This window comes from Salmo salar, chromosome 23 (assembly GCF_965601325.2).
Source record: "Salmo salar chromosome 23, fSalSal1, whole genome shotgun sequence".
NCBI lineage: Eukaryota > Metazoa > Chordata > Actinopteri > Salmoniformes > Salmonidae > Salmo > Salmo salar.
This window is the reverse complement of record NC_138313.1, coordinates 42,271,251-42,294,864: the sequence shown is the minus strand read 5'-3', so window position 1 is coordinate 42,294,864 and position 23,614 is coordinate 42,271,251. Positions and strand designations below refer to the sequence as shown.

General features: G+C 42.3%; 1 protein-coding gene across 2 annotated transcripts; it reads left to right on the top strand.

Annotated features, from left to right (window-relative positions):
* Nucleotides 1-5,647: 5,647 nt before the first annotated feature.
* LOC106584612 (uncharacterized) lies at nucleotides 5,648-23,413 on the top strand. 2 transcript variants are annotated; one of them, XM_045706406.2, is made up of 10 exons: nucleotides 5,648-5,796; nucleotides 6,380-6,592; nucleotides 6,849-7,014; nucleotides 7,101-7,176; nucleotides 7,635-7,860; nucleotides 8,669-9,249; nucleotides 14,879-15,011; nucleotides 15,252-15,326; nucleotides 19,830-19,982; nucleotides 20,244-23,413. In XM_045706406.2, exons 2-10 carry the CDS (start codon nucleotides 6,398-6,400, stop codon nucleotides 20,436-20,438), a joined length of 1,800 nt encoding a protein of 599 aa, XP_045562362.2. In that variant the 5' UTR covers nucleotides 5,648-5,796; nucleotides 6,380-6,397; the 3' UTR covers nucleotides 20,439-23,413. The 2 variants fall into 2 exon arrangements, with proteins under 2 accessions (XP_045562362.2, XP_014025561.3); XM_014170086.3 differs by having other exon boundaries at nucleotides 5,648-5,881.
* Nucleotides 23,414-23,614: the final 201 nt, after the last annotated feature.

The window sequence follows — 23,614 nt, the reverse complement described above, 5'->3', positions numbered from 1 at the left end:
TTCAGCATGTTTCCTCATGGTTCTATTTCAAGTCATGTTCTCAACTTGTTCTGAGAACATTAAGAAAACTTACCTTAAAAACCACAATAATATTTTAGTAGCGCTCAGGGAACGTTCTAAGAATGTACATGTTTCTTAAAATAACATTCTGTTCTCAGCATCAACAAACTTTCTCTATCCTCTCTTGTTAAGTGTGTTGGCCACATCTGATTTTAATGAGTACTTGTTTTCTTTGAAATGGGGTCTGTTTGAATAGACTAAAATAAAGGTTGTGATAAAACGTTTAGCTGGCCATGAGGTAGGGGTAAGATGGCGGACAGGAAAAAAGGAGAAAAGTGGAGCACATAAGTAAATATGGAATGGGGGAATGCACAGAACTTTTGGAAGAGCTATAGAAGGAAATGAGAGTAAGGATTAATTAACTGCGGTGGCAGGTGCGGTGAAGACCGCCAAGTTTGAGCCTGGAATTTAAAAGGTCAGTGGGTTGTTGTCTCTTGTAATGCTGTTTGGGTTGTTGAATCTAGTGATTTGTATCTTGTTTTTATTGTTGTCTGAATACAATACCCGTTTTGTGAAGTAGACAATTTCACATGAATGGGATACAGTACCTCCAGTTCCTTGTTTAATTGGTTAAGTTTATCTAGCTCCTCTGATATGACTAGCTTCACCATTTAGATGTGTCCTCTGCCTTCCTCTTTACAATTTTGATGCTTTCTAACCTAAACAGTTTTAAGTTCCTGTATTACATGGTAAGGCCCTCAGATTTACTGAAGTACATTTTTTTTTTTTTAAAGGGAATTAAACATTACAGACCAAACAAAAATATTAAATAAAGGGGAAAATTTAAGGATAGGACATGTAAAGTATAAATCAACTTAGTTTCGTGTATAGGCGACAAACCACAACGTAGCATTTCCATACGAGGCAGTTGAACTTAATCTATTCACTTTACTTCTGCTGGTCTCTATTCTCTCTACACAACTCAAGTGATTTGTAGCTTGTTTTTGTTGGCTGAATACAATACCCGTTTGGGTTATTGCTCTGTCCATCACCGAATCTTTGCAGCAATCACAGGCAACATCTCAATGAGTAACTGCAACAGGAGATCGCCCTTTTCCACCAACTGGATCATGTACAGAACATCACCTTCATCTGCCAACCACAGTTCAGCAGTGAGCACTTCACCATATTTGTTCACTTCAACAATGCTCTTGGACCCTTTCTTGTTTGACTTAAAATCGGCAGATGTTCGTGGAGTATGTTTGAAATGGCCCCTTATAGCCATTTGTTGTAGAAACAGAAGGCCATCCCACTGGTTAAATCAATGTTGTTTCCAAGAAAATACACTGAGCCATCGTGGAATAGACGTTGAATTGACATCTGTGCCCAGTGGGATGTCACGTGATTTCCTTCTGTGTTGTACAAACATTGTCGATACAACACAAATATGTGACCACCACTGCTGTTTAGTAGGCCTGTGTGTAATCAGAATACATTTTGTACTGTTCTTTTGTGTGGCCGGAAGCATAATGGAACTACACACTGGTGCAAAGCTATCCATTTGGAAAGAACAGTAACAAATTGTGAGACTGGGTATGAGGTTACTGTTCTTTTTAAGAATGTCTGTTGGTTATTACGATAAGAATGTTTGATCAGATGTTACAGTTAATGTCATTCAAATAACTCCAGGCTTTTTTATTAGCTCAGGAATGATAGGGTGACAGGATGTGCTTCTATTACCCACAAAGTCTGGACAGAATATTAAAAAGAACTCCGTATAGAGATTCCGTAACTCAAACCCTTTTTTGTCACCAGGTACAAGACCTCCTGGAATCCTTAGTCCTTACTACGAGCACCTCAGTTATACTGGGACGCTAGCCTTTGAACAAGGCAGATAGCCACTCTAGGTATGAAAATCTTCCCATATCAAATAATGAATTAATTTAGTCAGCAAATTTGTATATATTATTATTTTATTTTTTTACAATAAGACTTATTATAAGATACCGGTTGGGTATTTAATTTGTCTTGTAAAAATTTGATTAACAGTGTACAAAACATTAAGAACATCTGCTCTTTCCATGACAGACTGACCAGGTGAAAGCTTTGATCCCTTATTGATGTCACTTGTTAAATCCACTTCAATCAGTGTAATGAAGGGGAGGAGACAGGTTAATGAAGGATTTAAGTCTTGAGACATGGAATGTGTATGTGTGCCATTCAGAGTGTGAATGTGTTACACGGAGCGAACACAGGGGAACCCAAGAACGGACTCAGATGCAGAAGCAGGGATGAATGAACCAAAATGTTACTGTACACAGAGAGATATGGAGTGCAGAACTGGCGTAGCTCGATGAGTTGCAGAAAAACCTGAAGTGTAACTTGTAGTAGACTGAGTTGAACAGGGTAAACAGGTCCTGAGGGGAATCCAAGGTGGTGGTGAGTGAAGTCCAGAGCAAGGTAGTTGGTGGTGAGATGTGGTACAGGAGACAGCAGTACTGCAACGAGAGGACAAAATGGTGTAAGGCAGGGAAACAAGCACAGCAGGGCAACAGGATCTTGAGAACTGACAAAAGGCTAGCCTGTTGAGGACAGACGCTCCGCTAGCGGAACGCCTAGCCAATACCCAAGGAACAGCGTGGCGCGAAATACAAAACCTCAAATCCAATAATTTCATTTTCTCAAACATACGACTATTTTACACCATTTTAAAGATACACTTCTCCTTAATCCAACCACATTCTCCGATTTCAAAAAGGCTTTACAGCGAAAGCAAAACATTAGATTATGTTAGGAGAGCACATAGACCAAAATAACCACACAGCCGTTTCCCAAGCAAGGACATGTCAATAAAACCCAAAACTCAGCTAAATGAAGCACTAACCTTTGGCGATCTTCATCAGATGACACTCCTAGGACATCATGTTACACAATACATGTATGTTTTGTTCGATCAAGTTCATATTTATATCCAAAAACAGCATTTTACATTGGCGCGTGATGTTCAGAAAATGTATTCCCACCAAAACTCCCAGTGAATTTACAAAAATACTCAAACGTTGACAAAATACATAAATTACTTTAAGAATTATAGATACGGAACTCCTTTATGCAACCGCTGTGTCAGATTTTAAAATAGCTTTACGGAGAAAGCACATTTTTCAATATTCTGAGTACATAGCTCGCCATCACAGAAAGCTATACAGACACCCGCCAAGTTTGGGGCAACCTAAACTCAGAATTAGTGTTAGAAATATACTCTTACCTTTGCTGAGCTTTGTCAGAATGCCCTCCCAGGACTGCTACTTCCACAATAAATGTTTTTGTTTCGAAATAATCCATAGTTATGTCCAAATACCTCCGTTTTGTTAGTGCATTCAGGTCACTATCCAAAGGCTAACGCGCGAGCGCAATTCGAGACACAAAAAGTCAAAATGTTCCATTACCGTACTTAGAAGCATGTCAAACGCTGTTTAAAATCAATCTTTATGGTATTTAACATAAAATTGCAATAATATTCCAACCGGACAATAGCGTATTCATTCAAGGAGAAAAAGAAAAAAAAAACAGCAAGCTCACTGGACCGCGCATATCCAATCCCTTTGTTGCCAGGCAGACCACTCAGTAACTGAGCTCCTATACTCTGCCCAGTGACAGAAGGCTCAAACCACTTTCTGAAGGCTTTAGACAGCCAATGGAAGCCTTAGAAAGTGCAACATAACTCCACAGATACTGTAGTTTCGAAAGGGACTAGAAAGAAGAACTACAATTCTCAGATCCTCCATTTTCTGGTTGACTTTTTCTCAGGTTTTTGCCTGCCATATGAGTTCTGTTATACTCACAGACACCATTCAAACAGTTTTAGAAACTTCAGAGTGTGTTCTATCCAAATCTACTAATAAATTGCATATTCTCGTTTCTGGGCAAGAGTAGTAACCAGTTTAAATCAGGTATGTTTTCTTTCATCCGGCCGTGAAAATACTGTCCCCTTTCCACATCACGCTAGGATAACAACTGACTGAGCAGAGGTTACAATCTGGCAGAGTGGAGGTGGCAGGAATGAGTATATGTAGAGGTCTTGATTTATGGGACGATTTGCAGCTGGTAGGCATCTGCTCTGACTCCAGCACACCTGTCTCCAACCACACAATCACACCAAGAGAGAGAGAGTGTATACAGGGGGAGAACTGCAGGTTAGGACGACACCGGATGGACACCAGAGGGCGTAGTGGGAGCAGATTGACAGAATGGGAAAGACAAAAGATTTATGTGCCTTTGAACCGGGTATGGTAGTAGGTGCCAGGCTCACCGGTTTGTGTCAAGAACTACACCGCTGCTGGGTTTTTCACTCTCAACAGTTTCCCATGTGTAACACGAATGGTCCAACACCCAAAGGACATCCAGCCAACTTGACACAACTGTGGAAAGCATTGGAGTCAACATCGGTCAGCATCCCTGTGGAACGCGTTCGACACCTTGTAGAGTCCATGCCCCATGTTCTTAATATTCTGTACACTGTGTATATCCAAAAGTGATGTATTTTCATCACGACAGGCCATTTTGGGTTAAAAGCTCATTTGATTTGTCTACATTGAGGTTATCTGGTCACTGAGGGAGAAAACCGTCAGGTTTTTGAGGAGTGTAGCAGTGTCTCTTTTGTAGCAGTGTCTCCCAAAGCCTCAGGCAATCTCCTCTTTGGCTTCCATTGCCCTCTTGAATCAGAGCTATGGTTCCCTACTCTATCCTCAACAGGGTTGTTTGTCCTGATGTGAGGACACATCACAGATCCAGAATCAGTCAGATCAGTCACACCCAGATCCAAACTCTCAGCAGAAACCACAAGAACAGGTTTAGAATCATCCCCAGACCCTGTGGACCAGACTTCACTCTAAGATGGCCGTGTAGTGGCTCTTCTCCAGGCCTTCTACAGATCACACCAGAACATTTGCTGTGGTCTCCTCACCAGCCCCTGGTCCAGAGGCTACAAGGCAGCCAGGGGCAGATGGACATGAGACGGTACTCAAGGCAGCAGACAGAGCTGGGTTGGGGTTGGGTCGATTTGGCCAGCTGAAGCACATGACGGTGCACAAGGCCCTTCGAGTCAGACGACGTCAAGCACAGGCCACACAGAGGAACAGCAGGAGTTCCAGTTGATTGAACTTCCAGCACAGAGACAGCAAGACCAAGTCTAAGACCAGATACTGATGTTTGTGTCCAAGTTAACATGTAGATACCCACCCACAAGCTTTAAAGAGCGTAAGTATAGATTGCATGTGTGTGCTTCATCATCAATAATGGTGACAGCAGCTTGAAGATTTGATTGTCCAGTTTTTCACATTTTAACACAATTCAACCAAGCTTGTGACATGCTTTTCCATCTACACCCTTACCACTCTCTGACGCGTAGGTGGATTAATGTGGAACACTTTGCAATGCACTGCAAACTCACATGTACAAAACCAGGGTTGTGTTCATTAGGCACAAAATGCAAGAAAAATAGTGAGCTACTGCCTGAACCAATTAGGAACACTTGTTTTTGTTTTCTGTTGCGAAATGTTTTTCCAAGGTGTGCCCTAATGAATACAATCCAGGTACTAATGAGATGCCAGGGGGAGAGGACGCGTGTAGGGACAATTTTTGCGTCAAACGTTCCTCCAATCAGGGAGGACCACCGTGATACTCCCCCCCAGTCATCTCTTTGCTTCTTTCCTCTCCTCATCCATCAACATCAATCTATCTCATCCCGTCTTCCACTTTCCCGGAGAAAAGGAAAAGAACTACCACTCTTCTCATTAGGTCAGAAACGCAGTTCTTCTGTAGTCACACACCCATATTCATTGCTTTGAAAAGTTTATTGTTTCACTATTGGGACATTGTAGAGGTAAGTGTTATTCTGCTGTCACTATAGTGAATCGCTATAAAAATATGTTTTACTGTAGACGTCTGTGCATTCTGTCGTCTCGTCGTGACGTGGAAATGTTCGCTGGATGTCATAAATTGTCGTTTTGCTGTCGACTACAATCAGCACCTGGTGGTTTTGTTAAATGTAGATTCAGTGCATAGTTCAGGGCATCTTTCGTTATGGTGTTTATGTAGATTCAGGGCATCTTTCAGGGCTTCCTTTGTTATGGTGTTTATGTAGATTCAGGGCATCTTTCAGGGCATCTTTCGTTATGGTGTTTATGTAGATTCAGTGTATAGTCCGGGGCATCTTTCGGTGCTTATGTAGATTCAGGGCATCTTTCGTTATGGCATACCATTGGGACATTTGTTTTGCTACTGTAAACTGGCATATGGCTGTAGGGATATAAGACTATTGTTAACTGGCATTTAGCTGTAGAGATGTAGTGAGTTGGTCATGTGTCTATCTACCACCCAGGGATCCAGTTCGCTGGCGATGGCAGCGGCGGCCCGCAGGCGCCATGGCAACATGCCCCAAAGGCGGGCGACTCTGTTGCCGCGGGGATTCCAGCGCTCCATGGCCAAACAGGTGACATCGACAGCACCGGAGAGACAGCCCACTGGGACGACTGAGACTACTGGCCCAAACCTGGTAACCACAGCAGGGGCACCGAGGCAGACAACACAGCAGGTAATACGGGAAAGGAGGGCGGGTAAAAGAGAGTGAGAAAGTGGTAGAGATAAGAAAGTAGAGCAATGAAGATGTAGAAAGGGACAGAGGGGGATCGAAAGAAATAGAGAATTGGAGAGAAAGTGAGAGATGGCTTTTTTATGTGTTTTTTTGCATGGACTTTGAAAGAAAGTGTTACACCAATTAGGTTGACAGAAAGTTGAAGTGTTTAACTTACTCTGATTATACTGGTCCATCTTTGTCTGCCTCCCTGTAGCCTGGCACTATTCAGCCTTGTGGGATAGAAATGGGGCCAGGTTGGACATTTATCTGCAAAGCCAAGATGTCCCCCTCATCCCCTCAGCAGCGTCAAAATCACCCTGACCCAACCATCGCTCCTTTGACAGTCTGTCAGACAGAGCCCGACATACAGAGTTCTCATGGTTGTACCCTAAGATATCATAAAGGAATTAAATACAATGGTATGCCAAAGATGCTGCTCTCATAAATGTACTACTTCTCTCCTCAGTATGGGTCCATAGTGGGAAGAACAGAGAGGCTGATGGGAAAGACAGAACCACAGCAGCTTCACTAGAGAGAATCAGGTAGGCCAAGTCAGTTTCAGAAAATAATGACATCCCTTGGATAGTAATGCTCAGTCTTGTGTGTTCGCTCAGACCTACAGTGTCCATTTTAGGACAGAACCAACAACTTCCATCGATGTGACTGTCCTAATATGGACAACATACAAACCAAAACAGGATATTCAAGACAGTTAATCAGTGAAGTGAATGCAGATGAAATATTACATAAGGGACTGGTAATTTGCTAGCAACATACATAGCAACGAGACCTGCTTGAGACAAGCAGAAACGTAAAGCGAAACTGACAGACATTTCAACCTACTTTTTTTAATACATTGGCATTGACATCAAATTACTACATTGGTCTTGCAATATCAACATATTCAAATAACTACACAGCAAATTGGCCAGTGTTACTTTGTAGCATATTATGTTTAAGACAGGACCTCGTAGACTAAGGCCATTTTCCATATCCTCAGAATCCATCCAGAGTCCCAGAGGATTCTGGGCAGTTCCTGTGTAGCCGTTGTGCATCTGGAGCGTCTGAGGATCAAACTTGACCCCGGACAGTCAGTTGCCCTGTCAATGGTACCACCACTGGTGTCTTTGGTGTCACTGTTACGCCAACCACACTCAGAGTTGCTGACTGAGGACTCTGCGGCGCCTCTGCCGGCAGTCATTACCCCAGAGGAGCATGTCCAACAGGTACAGACCATAGAGTTGGATAAAGGGTGCACTTGCCACAAAACCTGCATGCTTTACCATGAAATGTTACCATGGGTGCTGATGAAAGGGACTGGTAATTTGCTAGCAACATACATAGCAACAAGACTTGCAGTGCCATTGAGTACTTTCAACATTTTGAAACAGTCAACTGATTGGTACTTCCTCTGGGTAAACAAGTGATCATAGAATTCCATACAAGTCAGCAGGAGGGATCAGCCAATGAATTATAAGCCTGAGCAAACATTCCATTCACTGCATGTGGAAGTAAATCACCAACCTTGGCTTTATGCCTGTTCTGACAGCACACTCCAGATGGCAGTATTCACCGTTTCAGTTTGTTTACCGACTGCCAATAAACTTCTAGAAGTTGAAAAATAAGTAATTGTCTACTTTAAAATTGCCCTCAATTGTGCTGCCCATGCTGTCAAAGTCATTATGGTAAAGATGCAAAGAATGGCCCTGTATCTACCTCTACAGATTCACCTGGTTCCCCACATATTTTCTCATGTTATGATATAGTGTTACAAATACATTAGTGCTTTAAAATGTCCTACTCTATTAGACGAGTCAGACGTTTCATTCCTAGGATTCGGATTCGGCCACCTCAAATCACACTGGGTTAGAGAGGTTACACAGTTACGGTAATTGCCTGGGATTCAACGTTTGAAATGGTTTTCCTCCACACCCATCAACCAAGCTGACCTGTCCCTGTTCTACATAGAGTAATGTGTTTATTGGCCAATTCTATAAATGTGACTTTAGATTCCTGTCTGTCTTCTATTTGAAGACAGGGTCCAGTCTGGATTTCCAGCAGAGTTCAGCAAACAGAGAAGAGTCATCTGGATCAGAACCAGGGGCCTCAGGGATGGAGCCAACACAAATACACAGGCTCCTCTGGACTGAACCACCACACCCTCAGGAGAGACCTGCACCCCCATCGCCCCCTATAGGAAAAGCACCAGAATCAGATCAAGTTCTCGACTTGGAGTCTGAATCTGAGTCTGAATTGGTTCCAGGTCTGAAATCGGGCTCAGATTCACTGGAAATGGAATCAGACCTGGAGCCAAAGTCAGAACTGAATCTGTCAATGGAGTTAGATCCAAAGTCAGAATCAGAAACAAAGCTGGAATCAGATTGGGAGCCTGCAGATGGGGAGGACAGTGAGGGGGGTCATGTGGGGCAGTGCTCACCTATCGATGGGTCTATAGTGTCCCAGGAGCAGCCTGAGAACGAGAAAGGGGCAGCAGGGATGGAAAGTGAGGATTTCTGTGCGGTGTGCTTCAATGGGGGCGACTTGCTATGCTGCGATGGCTGCCCTAAGGTCTACCATCTCTCCTGCCACATACCACCCCTCCGAAGCTCCCCGCTGTATGTATTAAGATGCCATTGTCAGTGTTTATGAATGTTTTATAATGATTTCTTCTAAACATTTTTCCAAATAGAGTTTCACATCCTTTGAATTTTTGTGTATCCTGCACATTTTACATGTGGAGATACAATTTCATGAATGTGTAGCATACTGTAGCGCAGACCCGGCACCAAAACGAATCAGTTGGATGTGCCTTTGATTTCCATAGGTGGGCTTGTTTTTTCACGGAACCCCCCATGTGTGCACATGCGTGCATGCATTTTTGAATGGCTGTTATAGTAAACACTATAGGTAGTTGGTGAGTTTCAAGTTTGGGCAAGCTTACAATTGACCTTTTCTACCAATCTGCATGCCAGTTATGATTATTTTATATGCACATTTTTGTGGAACAGTTTCATTTTAATAATAATGTTTTAGTTTCTCAAAATAATTGTCACATAGTTAATCATAAAAATCTAAAGTAAAATTATAAAAATATAAAAGTTTAAATGTAACTATGGCGAGAGCACTAGCCTCTGCCATATGGACACATTGATAATCTGGCGGCAGTGTAGCCTAGTGGTTATTGTGTTGGACTAGTAACCGAAATGGTTGCAAGATCAAATCCCCGAGCTGACAAGGTAAAAATCTGTTGTTCTGCCCCTGAACAAGGCAGTTAACCCACTGTTCCTAGGCTGTCATTGAAAATAAGAACTTGTTCTTAACTGACTTGCCTAGTAAAATAAAATTGATAATCTGTGATCCATTGGCGGCTAAAGAAATAAGCGCATAGAACTCAGAGATAGCCTGTTGGCCAATGCAGCAGTAGGCCTATAATGTTTCAATCACATTCGTCTCTCTTGTCTGCCTCCCTTTCTATCTATCTGTCTTGACTTGAGCTATTGCTAGTGAAGTTCAACATTGTATCAAATCATCACAGGTTCTGCCCGAAGAAGCTGTCGCTAACAAACTTGCAACATTGCATCAACTAGCCTATTCCGGGCCCTTAATTATAGTTTCCTGCACCAGTGAGCTCGAGACAGGAAGCTGTTTTTAATGATGTTTCCACTGGATATAGGGATCATCAGATCATCATACACTACCTGACCAAAAGTATGTCGCCCCCTGCTCGTCGAACATCTCATTCCAAAATCATGGGCATTAATATGGAGTTGGTCCCCCCTTTGCTGATATAACAGCCTCCACTCTTCTGGGAAGTCTTTCCACTAGATGTTGGAACATTGCTGCAAGGACTTGCTTCCATTCAGCCACAAGAGCATTAGTGAGGTCAGACACTGATGTTGGGCAATTAGGCCTGGCGTGCAGTCGGCTTTCCAATTCCTCCCAAAGGTGTTCGATGGGGTTGAGGTCAAGGCTCTGTGCAGGCCAGTCAAGTTCTTCCACACCGATCTCAACAAACCATTTCTGTATGGACCTCACTTTGTGCACAGGGGCATTGTCATGCTGAAACGGGAAAGGGCCTTTCCCAAACTGTTGCCACAAAGTTGGAAGCACAGAATCGTCTAGAATTCTGTATGCTGTAGCGTTAAGATTTCCCTTTACTGGATCTAAGGGGCCTAGCCCGAAACATGAAAAACAGACCCAGGACATTATTCCTCCTTCACCAAACTTTACAGTTGGCAATTTGCATTGGGGTAGGTAGCGTTCTTCTGGCATCCGCATTAATCATCACTCCAGAGAACGTGTTTTCACTGCTCCAGAGTCCAATGGTGGCGAGCTTTACACCCCTCCAGAAGACTATTGTCATTGCGCATGGTGATCTTAGGCTTGTGTGTGGCTGCTTGGCCATGGAAACCCATTTCATGAAGCTCCCGACGAACAGTTATTGTGCTAATGTTGCTTCCAAAGGCAGTTTGGAAGTCGGTAGTGAGTGTTGCAACCGAGGAGAGGGATTTTTTTTTTTAACGTGCTACGCACTTCTGCACTCGCCGGTCCCGTTCTGTCAGCTTGTGTGGCCTACCACTTTGCGGCTGAGCCATTGTTGCTCCTTGACTTTTCCACTTCACAATAACTACAGTTGACCGGAGCAGCTCTAGCAGGGCAGAAATTTGATGAACTGACTTGTTGTAAAGGTGGCATCCTATGACAGTGCCACGTTGACAGTCACTGAGCTCTTCTGTAAGGCCATTCTCCTGCCAATAATTGTCTATGGAGATTGCATGGCTGTGTGCTCGATTTTATACACCTGTCAGCAACAGGTTTTGCTGAAATAGCCGAATCCACAAATTTGAAGGGGTGGTTTGCTCTTTCACACCGACGCTTGGTGATTATCGAGGCCGAGAGTGTTAGAAAGATTTTTCAAATACGGAGGAACTATCATTTGTAATGGATGTAAAAAAAAAAAAAAAAAAAAAAGACTTTGTTGACTTGTGTGAGTCCGAAGAAAAAATGACTGAGAATCTCAGTTTATTTGTGGTGGAGGTGGTAAGTTAAGACCAGACATCTACATTTTTTTAAAGTAATGAGGCTGATGCAACAGAATGTTTAGCTTAAAGAATGACTGTTTAGCTTAAAGAATGTTTAGCTTAAAGAATGTTTAGCTTAAAATGTTGATCAACTATTAGGCTATTTCTTCACATAATAAGCGCAGCAATGCACACACAGCAGTAGGCTATATGTGGGGATGTTCCAAAATACATCAAGTGCACCCAATGGGTTGTTAATATGAAAGAAAGTTGAGAACATGAGACAAGTACAGGTTTCAATGGCATATGAGGAAGTGTTTATAAAACAATCCCTTTAACATTCTTATGGTCAGAACATGGTAAAATATACCAGGTTTTAAACAATTACGTTTATGGTTGAATAGTTTTAAAATGTTGACTGCCTCCTGTTTGGATTGCAGGGTGGGTGATGTTGCAGTGTGCAACAAGCACTGGCCTCCTATTTGGGGCGGCAGGTAGTCTAGTGGTTAGAGCGTTGGACTAGTAACCGAAAGGTTGCAAGATTGAATCCCCGAGCCGACAAGGTAAAAATCTGTCGTTCTGCCACTGAACAAGGCAGTTAACACACTGTTCCTAGGCTGTCATTGAAAATAAGAATTTGTTCTTAACTGACTTGCATAGTAAAATAAAATATATTTGAATATGACAGAATCAAGCCTTTAGACATTCATATTAATTATCCGACCTACAATTATATTTGTTATGACTGGCGTTTAGCCCACATATATGAAACTAAATGTCTCATGTCAGCATCGGTCTGAACATGACAGACTAGCCAATACTCATTGGCTATCACCTACAATTTGGCATGTAGGGTAATTGGGTATATTTACATACACTTATGTTTTTCTAAACAGAATAGTTAGTGTTTTTCAGTTTTCAAATACATAGAATTTGTTATTGTGGTTAATGACCCTGGTGCCCTAGCAGATGGTCTTGGTGCCCTGGCAGATTGGGAACCTCTTGAAGGCCAAATGGCCTTGCACCTAAAATCAAGAAAAATCAGACATTGCAAAATTGGCACTTTCCTAAATTTGCATGCAGCAGGCCAGGTAGGGCGATTCTATGCGTGCTCAGGTGCGCTCGTTCCCTCAACATTATCAGAACAGAGAAACCAGACACATTCTCATTGCTAACGGAACACTCCAAACAAAAGACAAAGAAAAGATTGACAAAACTCGTAATCGTTGTGAACTCTGCAAATAACGTTTCCACTCCGAGAATGAGAATGACTAATTAATACATGCATGAACAGAAATGTGTGTAACCAAATGAAGAGCGATAAGGGTACATTTACTAGACCTACTGGTGACATGTAATGGGGAATTTATGTGCATTTACTAGACCTACTGGTGACATGTAATGGGGAATTTATGTGCATTTACTAGACCTACTGGTGACATGTAATGGGGAATTTATGTGCATTTACTAGACCTACTGGTGACATGTAATGGGGAATTTATGTGCATTTACTAGACCTACTGGTGACATGTAATGGGGAATTTATGTGCATTTACTAGACCTACTGGTGACACGTAATGGGGAATTTATGTGCATTTACTAGACCTACTGGTGACATGTAATGGGGAATTTATGTGCATTTACTAGACCTACTGGTGACACGTAATGGGGAATTTATGTGCATTTACTAGACCTACTGGTGACATGTAATGGGGAATTTATGTGCATTTACTAGACCTACTGGTGACATGTAATGGGGAATTTATGTGCATTTACTAGACCTACTGGTGACATGTAATGGGGAATTTATGTGCATTTACTAGACCTACTGGTGACATGTAATGGGGAATTTATGTGCATTTACTAGACCTACTGGTGACATGTAATGGGGAATTTATGTGCATTTACTAGACCTACTGGTGACATGTAATGGGGAATTTATGTGCATTTACTAGACCTACTGGTGACATGTAATGGGGGATTTATGAAAAAGAAACCATTAAAGGGCAAACAATTCACACAATGAATGGGAAAGAATCGGTGGGAGACAGCTGAGCGCATTCTGGAGAGCTGAGTGGATTCTGGAGAGAGACACGCCATATCTTTGCCACACACCCCCTCCCCTTCTTGTTGCAACATTTTAATGATACTCAAGACACGTTACCTTACCACACATTTTAGATGCTTTTCACTGACAGCCTCTACTCAATCAGCTAGACATATTGTCATACGCGCCGCCCAAATTGCAGGATTTCCAAATAGGTATAGACCTACACACTTATAATTTGAAATAATCCACAGCTTTTTTTAAATCAACTAATGATCCTCTGTGGCTAAGTCATGCTCTCTGGTGAAGTATTTTTTATGTTTTTATTTAGACAGGAGTAGTAATTCTATCATTTTGGCCAAACATCAATTTACTTTTGGGGAAGCCAGCATCTTAACGCTGCACCAGCCAATTTTCCTTTCCAATTCGCAAGAGGCTGAAACCAGAGATCTGTATATAATGACAAGATGCTCATGTCTCCGCCCTAACAATGGGAGTAGTTGTCCCAAAGGCGGGAAGGCAGGCGACAAGCTTAGGTCTGCAACTTTCACATGTCCCCCCCAACATTCTGAAATGGCATTTTTGTCCCCCACCCAGCTTTATCATTGGAATGTGACACAAAACAAGGCAACGGTGTGCTTTAGGACCATGCGGACACCTTCGAGTGGTCGGGTAGGCTGTTTGGAGTGTTTATCCAACTGGATAGAAAAATAAAATAATAACAATTGGTCCGCCCCACCTCTAAAACCAAAGTTGCGCCCCTGGGTCTGCATATAATGTCCAAAGAAACTCACTGGGCTTATTCTGGGCAGATTTTGGCGAGAGTGAGCCCTCTCGCTTCACCTCTTCCGCTCTGCTGAAACTCTCGATTGATGCATCTTTCTGTCGGCTTGCATCTCTGTCAAATACATGATCAATATTTCAATATTTTATTTGGACTGGCACAGAGGTACGGTAGGGCGGGCCAGGTCCCCTAAGGCCCGCCCATAACCCCAGCCCTGCTGTAGTGCAAAACAGAACCGGTCTTGAGTTGGCATTGTTGACAATGTTCACAGGGCAACAATATGTGTTCTGTAACCAATAACCATACTGACAGTTTATGTAATACTGAAAGCCTCTGGATTAGATGAGTAAATTGAACAAATATGAATCTGACCCTCTCTCTCTGTCCCACAGGGGCGACTGGGTGTGCACATTGTGCCGGAGTGACCAAGACCCTGTGGTGGGGTATGACTGTGAGACCATACATCCCTCGACAGACCACCAGGGGGCAGGCACACCATACACACTGTCCAGCCTGGACCAAAGAGTGGGTTATGATGATGATGATGATGATGATGATCTTCACTGTATCCGTTAGGATATTCTTTCCATGTCAAACAGCAATCAAGCATAAAAGTATTCGCATAGACAGATTTACAGCACATCACCAACATACGTTAAAGGAGACTAGATAAGAGCCAGCTACAGTGTCTGTTTAGGATTGGGAACTATCATGGTTTAATGAAGGGAATAGTGGGGTTAGTTATGTGTATCTCTTTCTTTGCAGAGGTGTGAGAAGCTGACTCTTCTGTTGTCCAGCCACGTCCTCAGTGCCCCATTCCAGGAGCCTGTCAGCCCACTGGTAATAAGGCACCAATCATCTTCCTCCAATTCCATTGACATATCTTCTATTCAGTGGTAGAAAAAGTACCCAATTATCATACTTGAGTAAAAGTAAAGATGCCTTAATGGAAAATGACTCAAGTAAAAGTGAAAGTCACCCAGTAAACTACTAATTGAGTAAAAGTATAAAAGTATTTGGTTTGAAATATACTTAAGTATCAAAGTAAATGTAATTGCTGAAATATACTTAAGAGTCAAAAGTAAAAGTATAAATCATCAAATTCCTTATATTAAGCAACCCAGATGGCACGATTTTCTTGTTTAAAAAAAAAAATGTATGGATAGCCAGGGGTGCTCTTCAACAGTCTGACATAATTTACAAATGAAGGATTTGTGTTTTCTAGTGAGTCTGCCAGAGGCAGTAGGGATGACCAGGGATATTCTCTTGATAAGTGTGTGAATTAGACCATTTTCCTGTCCTGCTAAGCATTCAAAATGTAACGAGTATGTTTGGGTGTCAGGGAAAATGTAACGAGTAAAAAGTACATTATTTTCTTTAGGAATGTAGTGGAGAAAAAAAGAAGACGGCGCCGGAGAAGATGGCTGACGTTTTACATGCTCCTAACCAATTGTGTTTTTATTCAAATTGTTTTGGCGTTGTTAAACTTATTTTTTAACTTATTTTGTACATAATGTTGCTACTACCGTCTCTTATGACCGAAAATAACTAATGGACATCAGAACAGCGATTACTCATCGTGGACTGGCAGAAGCTTTTTTTTTCCTTTAACGAGCCCGACGTGAACGACAAACTGCTTTCCCAGGAACAGGCCCTATTCCCCGTCATTTGCGTGAAGAAACGACGGAGAAAAAGGACAGAGGTCGGGCTGCCCTCTGAGAATTCGTAGGTGATCGAATAAACCCCCCCTGCCTTCTGTTCTTCTAGCTAACTTGCAATCATTGGAAAATAAAATCGACAACTTACAAGGAAGATTAAACTACCAACAGGACATCAAAAACGTTAATACCTTATGCTTCACGGAGTCGTGGCTGAACGACGACATTATCATCATACAGCTGGCTGGTTATACGCTGTATTGGCAGGATAGAACCGCGGCGTCTGTTAAGACAAGGGGGGTGGACTATGCATATATGTAAACAACAGCGGGTGCACAATATCTAAGTAAGTTAATGTTTTGCTCGCCTGAGGTAGAGTATCTCATGATAAGCTGTAGACCACACTATCTAGAGTTTTTATCTGTATTTTCGTAGTTGTCTACATACCAGGTCGCCGTTGTAAATGAGAACTTGTTCTCAACTGGCCTACCTGGTTAAATAAAGTTGAAATAAATAAATACCACCACAGTCCGATGTTGGCACTAAGACCGCACTCAATGAGCTGTATTCCGCCATAAGCAAACAGGAAAACGCTCATCCAGAGGCGGCGCTAGTGGCCGGGGACTTTAATGCAGGAAAACCTAAATCTGTTTTTACCAAATTTCTATCAGCATGTTAAATGTGCAGCCAGAGAAGAAAAAAACTCGAGACCACCTTTACCACACACAGAGACATGTACAAAGCTCTCCCTCGCCCTCCATTTGGCAAATCTGACCATAATTCTATCCTCCTGATTCCTGCTTACAAGCTAAAATTAAAGCACGAAGCACCAGTGACTCGGTCAATTAAAAAAGTGGTCAGATGAAGCAGATGCTAAGCTACAGGACTGTTTTGCTAGCACAGACTGGAGCTAAAAGCTAAAGCTGCCGCTTTCAAGGAGCGGGACTCTAACCCGGAAGCTTATAAGAAATCCCGCTATGCCCTCCGACAAACCATCAAACAGGCAAAGCGTCAATACAGGACTAAGATCGAATCGGACTACACCGGCTCCGACGCTCGTCGGATGTGGCTGGGCTTACAAACCATTACAGACTACAAAGGGAAGCACAGCCGAGAGCTGCTTCGAGGCAAATAACACTGAAACATGCATGAGAGCACCAGCTGTTCCGGACGACTGTGTGGTCATGCTCTCCGCAGCCGAAGGGAGTAAGACCTTTAAACAGGTCAACATTCACAAGGTCACAGGGCTAGACGGATTACCAGGACGTGTACTGCGAGCATGCGCTGACCAACTGGCAAGTGTCTTCACTGGCCTAAGTACACACACCTGAGGGGCCCCAGTGTTGAGGACCAGCGTGGCAGACGTGTTGTTGCCTACCCTTACCACCTGGGGGCAGCCCATCATGAAGTCCAGGATCCAGTTGCAGAGGGAGGTGTTTAGTCCCAGGGTCCTTAGCTTAGTGATGAGTTTCGTGGGCACTATGGTGTTGACCACTGAGCTGTAGTCAATGAACAGCATTCTCACATAGGTGTTCCTTTTGTCCAGGTGGGAAAGGGCAGTGTGGAGTGTGATTTTGAGATTGCGTCATCTGTGGATCTGTTGGGGCGGTATTGGAGTTGGAGTGGGTCTAGGGATGGGCTGCCCAACCCTCTTCCTGGAGAGCTACTGTCCTATAGGTTTTCAGTCAACCCTCATTTAGCATATCTGATTCAGCTAGTTAAGGTCTTGTTGAGCAGCTAATTAGTAGAATCAGGTGTGTTAAATTAGGGTTGGACTGAACCCACAAGACGGTAGATCTCCAGGAAGAGGGTTGGGCAGCCCTGGTCTAGGGATCCACGACCAGCCTTTCAAAGCACTTCATGGTTACCGACGTGACTGCTACGGGGCGGTAACCATTTAGGCAGGTTACCTTTGCTTCCTTGGGCACAGGGACTATGGGGGTCTGCTTGAAACATGTAGATATTACAGACTCAGACAGGGAGAGGTTGAAAATGTCAGTGTAGACACATGCCAGTTGGTCCATGCATGCTATGAGAACACGTCCTGGTAATCCATCTGGCCCCGCGGCTTTGTGAATGTGAACCTGTTTAAAGGTCTTACTCACATCGGCTACTGAGAGCGTTATCACACAGTCATCCAGAACAGCTGGTGCTCTAGTTCCTGCTTCAGTGTTGCTTGCCTTGAAGTCAGCATAAAAGGCATTTAGCTCATCTGGTAGGCTCGCGTCACTGGGCAGCTCGCGTCTGGGTTTCCCTTTGTAGTCCGTAATAGTTTTCAAGCCCTGCCATATCCGACGAGCGTCAGAGCCGGTGTGGTAGGATTCAATCTTAATCCTGTATTGGCGCTTTGCTTGTTTGATGGTTTGTCTGAGGGTATAGTGGGATTTCTTATAAGCGTCCGGATTAGTCTCCCGTTCCTTGAAAGCGGCAGCTCTAGCCATTAGTTCGATGCAGATGTTGCCTGTAATCCATGGCTTCTGGTTGGGATATGTACGTACGGTCACTGTGGGGACGTCGTCGTCGATGCACTTATTGATGAAGCCGATGACTGAGGTGGTATACTCATCAATGCCATTGGATGAATCCCGGAACGTATTCCATTCTGTGCTAGCAAAACAGTCCTGTAGCGTAGCATCCGCTTCATCTGACTTCCTGATTTCGTTTTTGCTTGTAACAGGAATCAGGAGGATAGAATTATGGTCAGATTTGTGAAATGGAGCACGGGGTGAGCTTTGTATGCATCTCTGTGTGGAGTAAATGTGACGTGCTGGTAAAATGTTTGTAAAACTGAATCAAGTTTGCCTGCATTAAAGTCCCCAGCCACTAGGACCCCCGCTTCTGGATGAGCATTTTCTTGTTTGCTTATGGCCTTATAGAGTTGGTTGAGTGCAGTCTTAGTGCCAGCATCGGTCTGTGGTGGTAAATAGACAGCTACGAATAATATAGATGACAATTCTCTTGGAAGATATTGTGGTCTACAGCTTATCATAAGGTATTCTACCTCAGGCGAGCAATACCTCGAGACTTCTTTAATATTAGACATTGCGCACCAGCTGTATTGACAAAAAGACACACCCCCACCCCTCATCTTACCAGACGTAGCATCTCTGTTCTGCCGGTGCATGGAAAATCCCGCCAGCTCTATATTAACCGTGTCGTCGTTCAGCCACGACTCGGTGAAACATAAGATATTACAGTTCTTAATGTCCTGTTGGTAGGATAATCGTAATAGTAGGTCCTACATTATATTTTCCAATGATTGCATGTTAGCAAGTAGAACGGAATGCAGTGGGAGTTTACTCGCTTGCCTACGGATTCTCAGAAGGCAGCCCATCCTCCGTCCTCTTTTTCTCTGGCGTCTCTTCACGCAAATGACGGGGATTTGGGCCTGTTCCCCGGAGAGCAGGATATCCTTCTCCTCGGACTCGTTAAAGGAAAAAGCTTCTTCCAGTTCGTGGTGAGTAATCGCTGTTCTGATGTCCAGAAGTTATTTTCGGTTATAAGAGACGGTAGCAGAAACATTATGTACAAAATAAGTAAACAAATAAGTTACAAACATCGCAAAAATACTAACAAAAGAGCACAATTGATCAGGAGCATGTAAAACATCAGCCATCCTCTTCGGCGCGCGCCATCTTATCGTTATGTTGTGATAAATTAAATAGACTCTGTGATTGGGCTCCAGGCTCGTCATTACTACCAGATCATTAAGAGGCCGATGGACCTATCAGTGATCAGAAGGAAGCTGGACCAGAGGAACACTCTTCACTACTTCACAGCCCAGCAGTTTGTGGACGACGTCCTTCTCATGTTCAGGAACTGTGCAACTTTCAATTACGTAGGTCAAATCCACATGAATTAAATCATTATTTTGTTATTTAAAAAAATATTTGGTTATTGTTAATGTTAAGATAATATTCAATTTCCAGAACCTAAAACTATACCTATCTTTTTTCTTGCCAATAAGCCATAGGGATTTTCCCATAGACATATAGGAGCAGCTATTGATTTTTTTGGTTTTGTACATAAATTCTCCTTCATTGTGTTGAAAGTTGAACTCTGCAGCTCCCTTCGTGACATCTGACCTCTTGACCTCTAGCCAGACTCTGAGGTCGCCAACGCAGGTCGTAACCTGGAGGTGTTCTTCCTGTCCAAGCTGAGGGAGGTGTTTCACAGCCAAGCATTCCCCACGCTGACCCAGGACAGAGCGAACAGGAACAGTCTCGCTTGGCTGAACAGGAAAAGGAGGGACTACCACAGGAAGAAGAAACGAGGTCACTTCCTTGACTTCTGAAGTGGTCTGGTGTAATGTTGTATGGTGGCAAAACATCTCACATAGTTGTATATTTTGAATATTAATTAAACCTTAGTCTGGCTATATCTAAATTCATTATTTTATAATCAAGGAATGTAGACATATGGGAACGTTTTATTCATAATTTGTGTTTTACAGTCTTGTCAAATTTTGAAGCGATTAAATGTCTTTATTAAACATTTAGGGGCCAATTGAATCCATCGATGGCCACCAGATTATCGCCATCTGATCTTTTGTTAAACCATCAATACTGCTAAAATCACGCACACAGTGATCTTAATTGCAACCATTATTGGCCACCGATTTACTGCTCCGTGAAGCGGATGTCGGAGTTTAGTCTTAGTCCTGATTGCTGCCATCATTTTTCAAGACTATTTCACCTTCTGCTGGTGTTATCATCGGAACAATTGAATCCTGCTATTATAGCAATTTATATATTTGACAATCATTCCGTACAACTGAAATAAACTATTCAATTTCCTTGTTTACCACTTGGTTGAAGATGGGAAGGTTACGACAACGGTGTCACAATAATGTAAAGGTTCTACCACTCTGAATCAACCATGGGACCAGCTCAAGAGTTGTAGCTAAGCTGCCTAGGCAGCAAAAAGACCACAACCATCTAGCCAGCTAGCTAACGTTAGCATATAAGATAAGTGGCGTGTGTTCATGGATGCCAAGGGAAGCCAGGTTTCCCCCAAAAATGTACAAAACAACCAAACCAAAAAAAAAAAAATTATTGAGCTTTCGTCTCTGTGTTTCATCATTTTCCTTCAATTCGCAAAAGGCTGAATGTATCTCACCGGAGAAGCATCCGAGCAAGCGAAACAGCGCCTCTCTGTATGTGTAGCCCATCTATCTGATGCTGTCTGGTCAAAAATAGTATGATATTTTTGCTGCGCGTAGCATTGAATACATGGGAAGCCAGCACGCATTTGGCCTCCCTTGATATTTTTGTTTATACAATAATATCCAATCAGCGTTGAGCTAAACTGAGTAAGCTCAACTGTGAATGGTCCTGGCACACCACATTTTTAAGTGTCAAGGGAAGCCAGTTTGAATTTTGCTTCACACAAATCACATCAAGCCAAACGTCATTTATCAGAAAATAAATGTAAATGTTGCATCTCGTTGAGTTGTTGACCTCTGGTGGCTAGCTAGCTAGCTAAAATTGTTCCTTTCCTAAATTAGCCATGGATTCTCCTCCGTACTGACCAATGATTATAACAGCGATTCTGATCCAACCATAAATTCATACATTGTGCCTCTGGCCTGAGAGAATGGAAGTTCAATATGTAGCTAGATGTAACAGTGGTAGGCTAATGTTAATTAGCTGGCTAATTGTTGTCCATGAAAGGAAGTTAGGCTAGCGAGCAAGCATTTTAGGCAGGTAGCCTAGGACAACAACAACTAAAAGTGTGTACTGTATGCCAGAGTCATAAAACATTTCGTTAACATGAAAGAGAGGAGGATGGCATTGGCCGTAGGGTGAGTTAACATGTTTTTTCCACTTACGCACACACACACCGGAATCAGTACCATGGACAGCCACATTGTAGTTAGCTAACATTGTTTGGACTAAATTGTTTTTGGAATCTTTTAGTTGTAACTATATTAGTAGACTAAGCATAGGTGAATTAATGATGTTGAAATGGTGTTGGAATAGTGGAGGCAGTTCCGTTTTTCTTTGCAACTTGCAGTAACTCTCGGGTGTTCTAAATCAAGTTGTTTAGTAGTCCGAAAATGTCGGAAACATTAACTTGCTTGACCATGCTGTAGGTCATGTAACTGTTAGTTACATGCAGTGGTATAAAGAACTTACAGTAAGTAAAACTACTTTAAAGTACTACTTAAGTCGTTTTTTGTGGTATCTGTACTTTACTATTAATATTTTTGACAACTTTTACTTCACTACATTCCTAAAGAAAATAATGTACATACATACATTTTCCCTGACAACCAAAAGTACTCGTTACATTTTGAATGCTTAGCAGGAAAGGAAAATGGTCCAATTCACGCACTTATCAAGAGAACATCCCTGGTCATCCTTATTGCCTCTAGCGGACTCACTAAATACACATGCTTTGTTTGTAAATGTTGTATCCGTAAATTTAAAAAACAAGAAAATGATCCTGTTTGCTTAATATAAGGAATTTTAAATGACTTTTACTTTAGATACTTAAGTTTATTTGAGAAATTACATTTACTTTGATACTTAAGTGTATTTAAAACCAAATACTTTTATACTTTTACTCAAGTAGTATTTTACTGGGTGATTTTCACTTTTACTTGAGTCATTTTCTATTAAGGTATCTTTACTTTTACTTTAGTATGACAATTGGATACTTTTTCTACCACTGGTTGCATGCAATATCCTTTGTGGACTCCACCAGACAGATGTTGCTCTCCGGTTTTGTGTTGAAACAAAGTTGTGGTTGAATTTGTTCTACCACTGTGTCTTATAGCCTTAGGCTATATCACGGTGGCAAGCCATATGCACTTAACAGGTTATAGGGCAAACAACGCAATTATCACAACACACAGGTTGTAATATGGCTTGTTTTTATTCATACATAACTGACATAGCTAGCTGGTCAGGTTGAAGATGGAAAGGTTAAGACAACGTAATTCCATGCAGAAGCATTTGAAAATAAACAAATTCATGGGACCAGCGCCATTGCCGGATTCTAAAGGATTAGCATTGAAAACGTGACCACGGTTGGGAAATCTAGTAATAAAGTGGCTGTAGATATTTAAAAAACGTCAAAATTAATAGATTGACAGTAAGCAGTTATGCTATGTATTAACTGAGTAGTTATGGAATATTATAAACTGGGTGGTTTAAGCCCTCAATCCTGATTATCTGACAGCCGTGGTATATACCACGGATATGACAAAACATTTTATTTTTACTGCTCTAATTGCATTTATAATAGCAATAAGGCACCTCGGGGCTTTGTGATATATGGCCAATATACCATGGCTAAGGGCTGTGTCCAGGCACTCCGCGTTGCGTCATGCTTAAGAACACCCCCTCAGGCCTTATTGCTTAATTATAATCCTATTGTCTTAATATACTATGACAATGTAGCCTACCCTACACATTTAATGAATGAAAAAATCATGGTATAGGATAAATCTTTTTTTATTCCAAT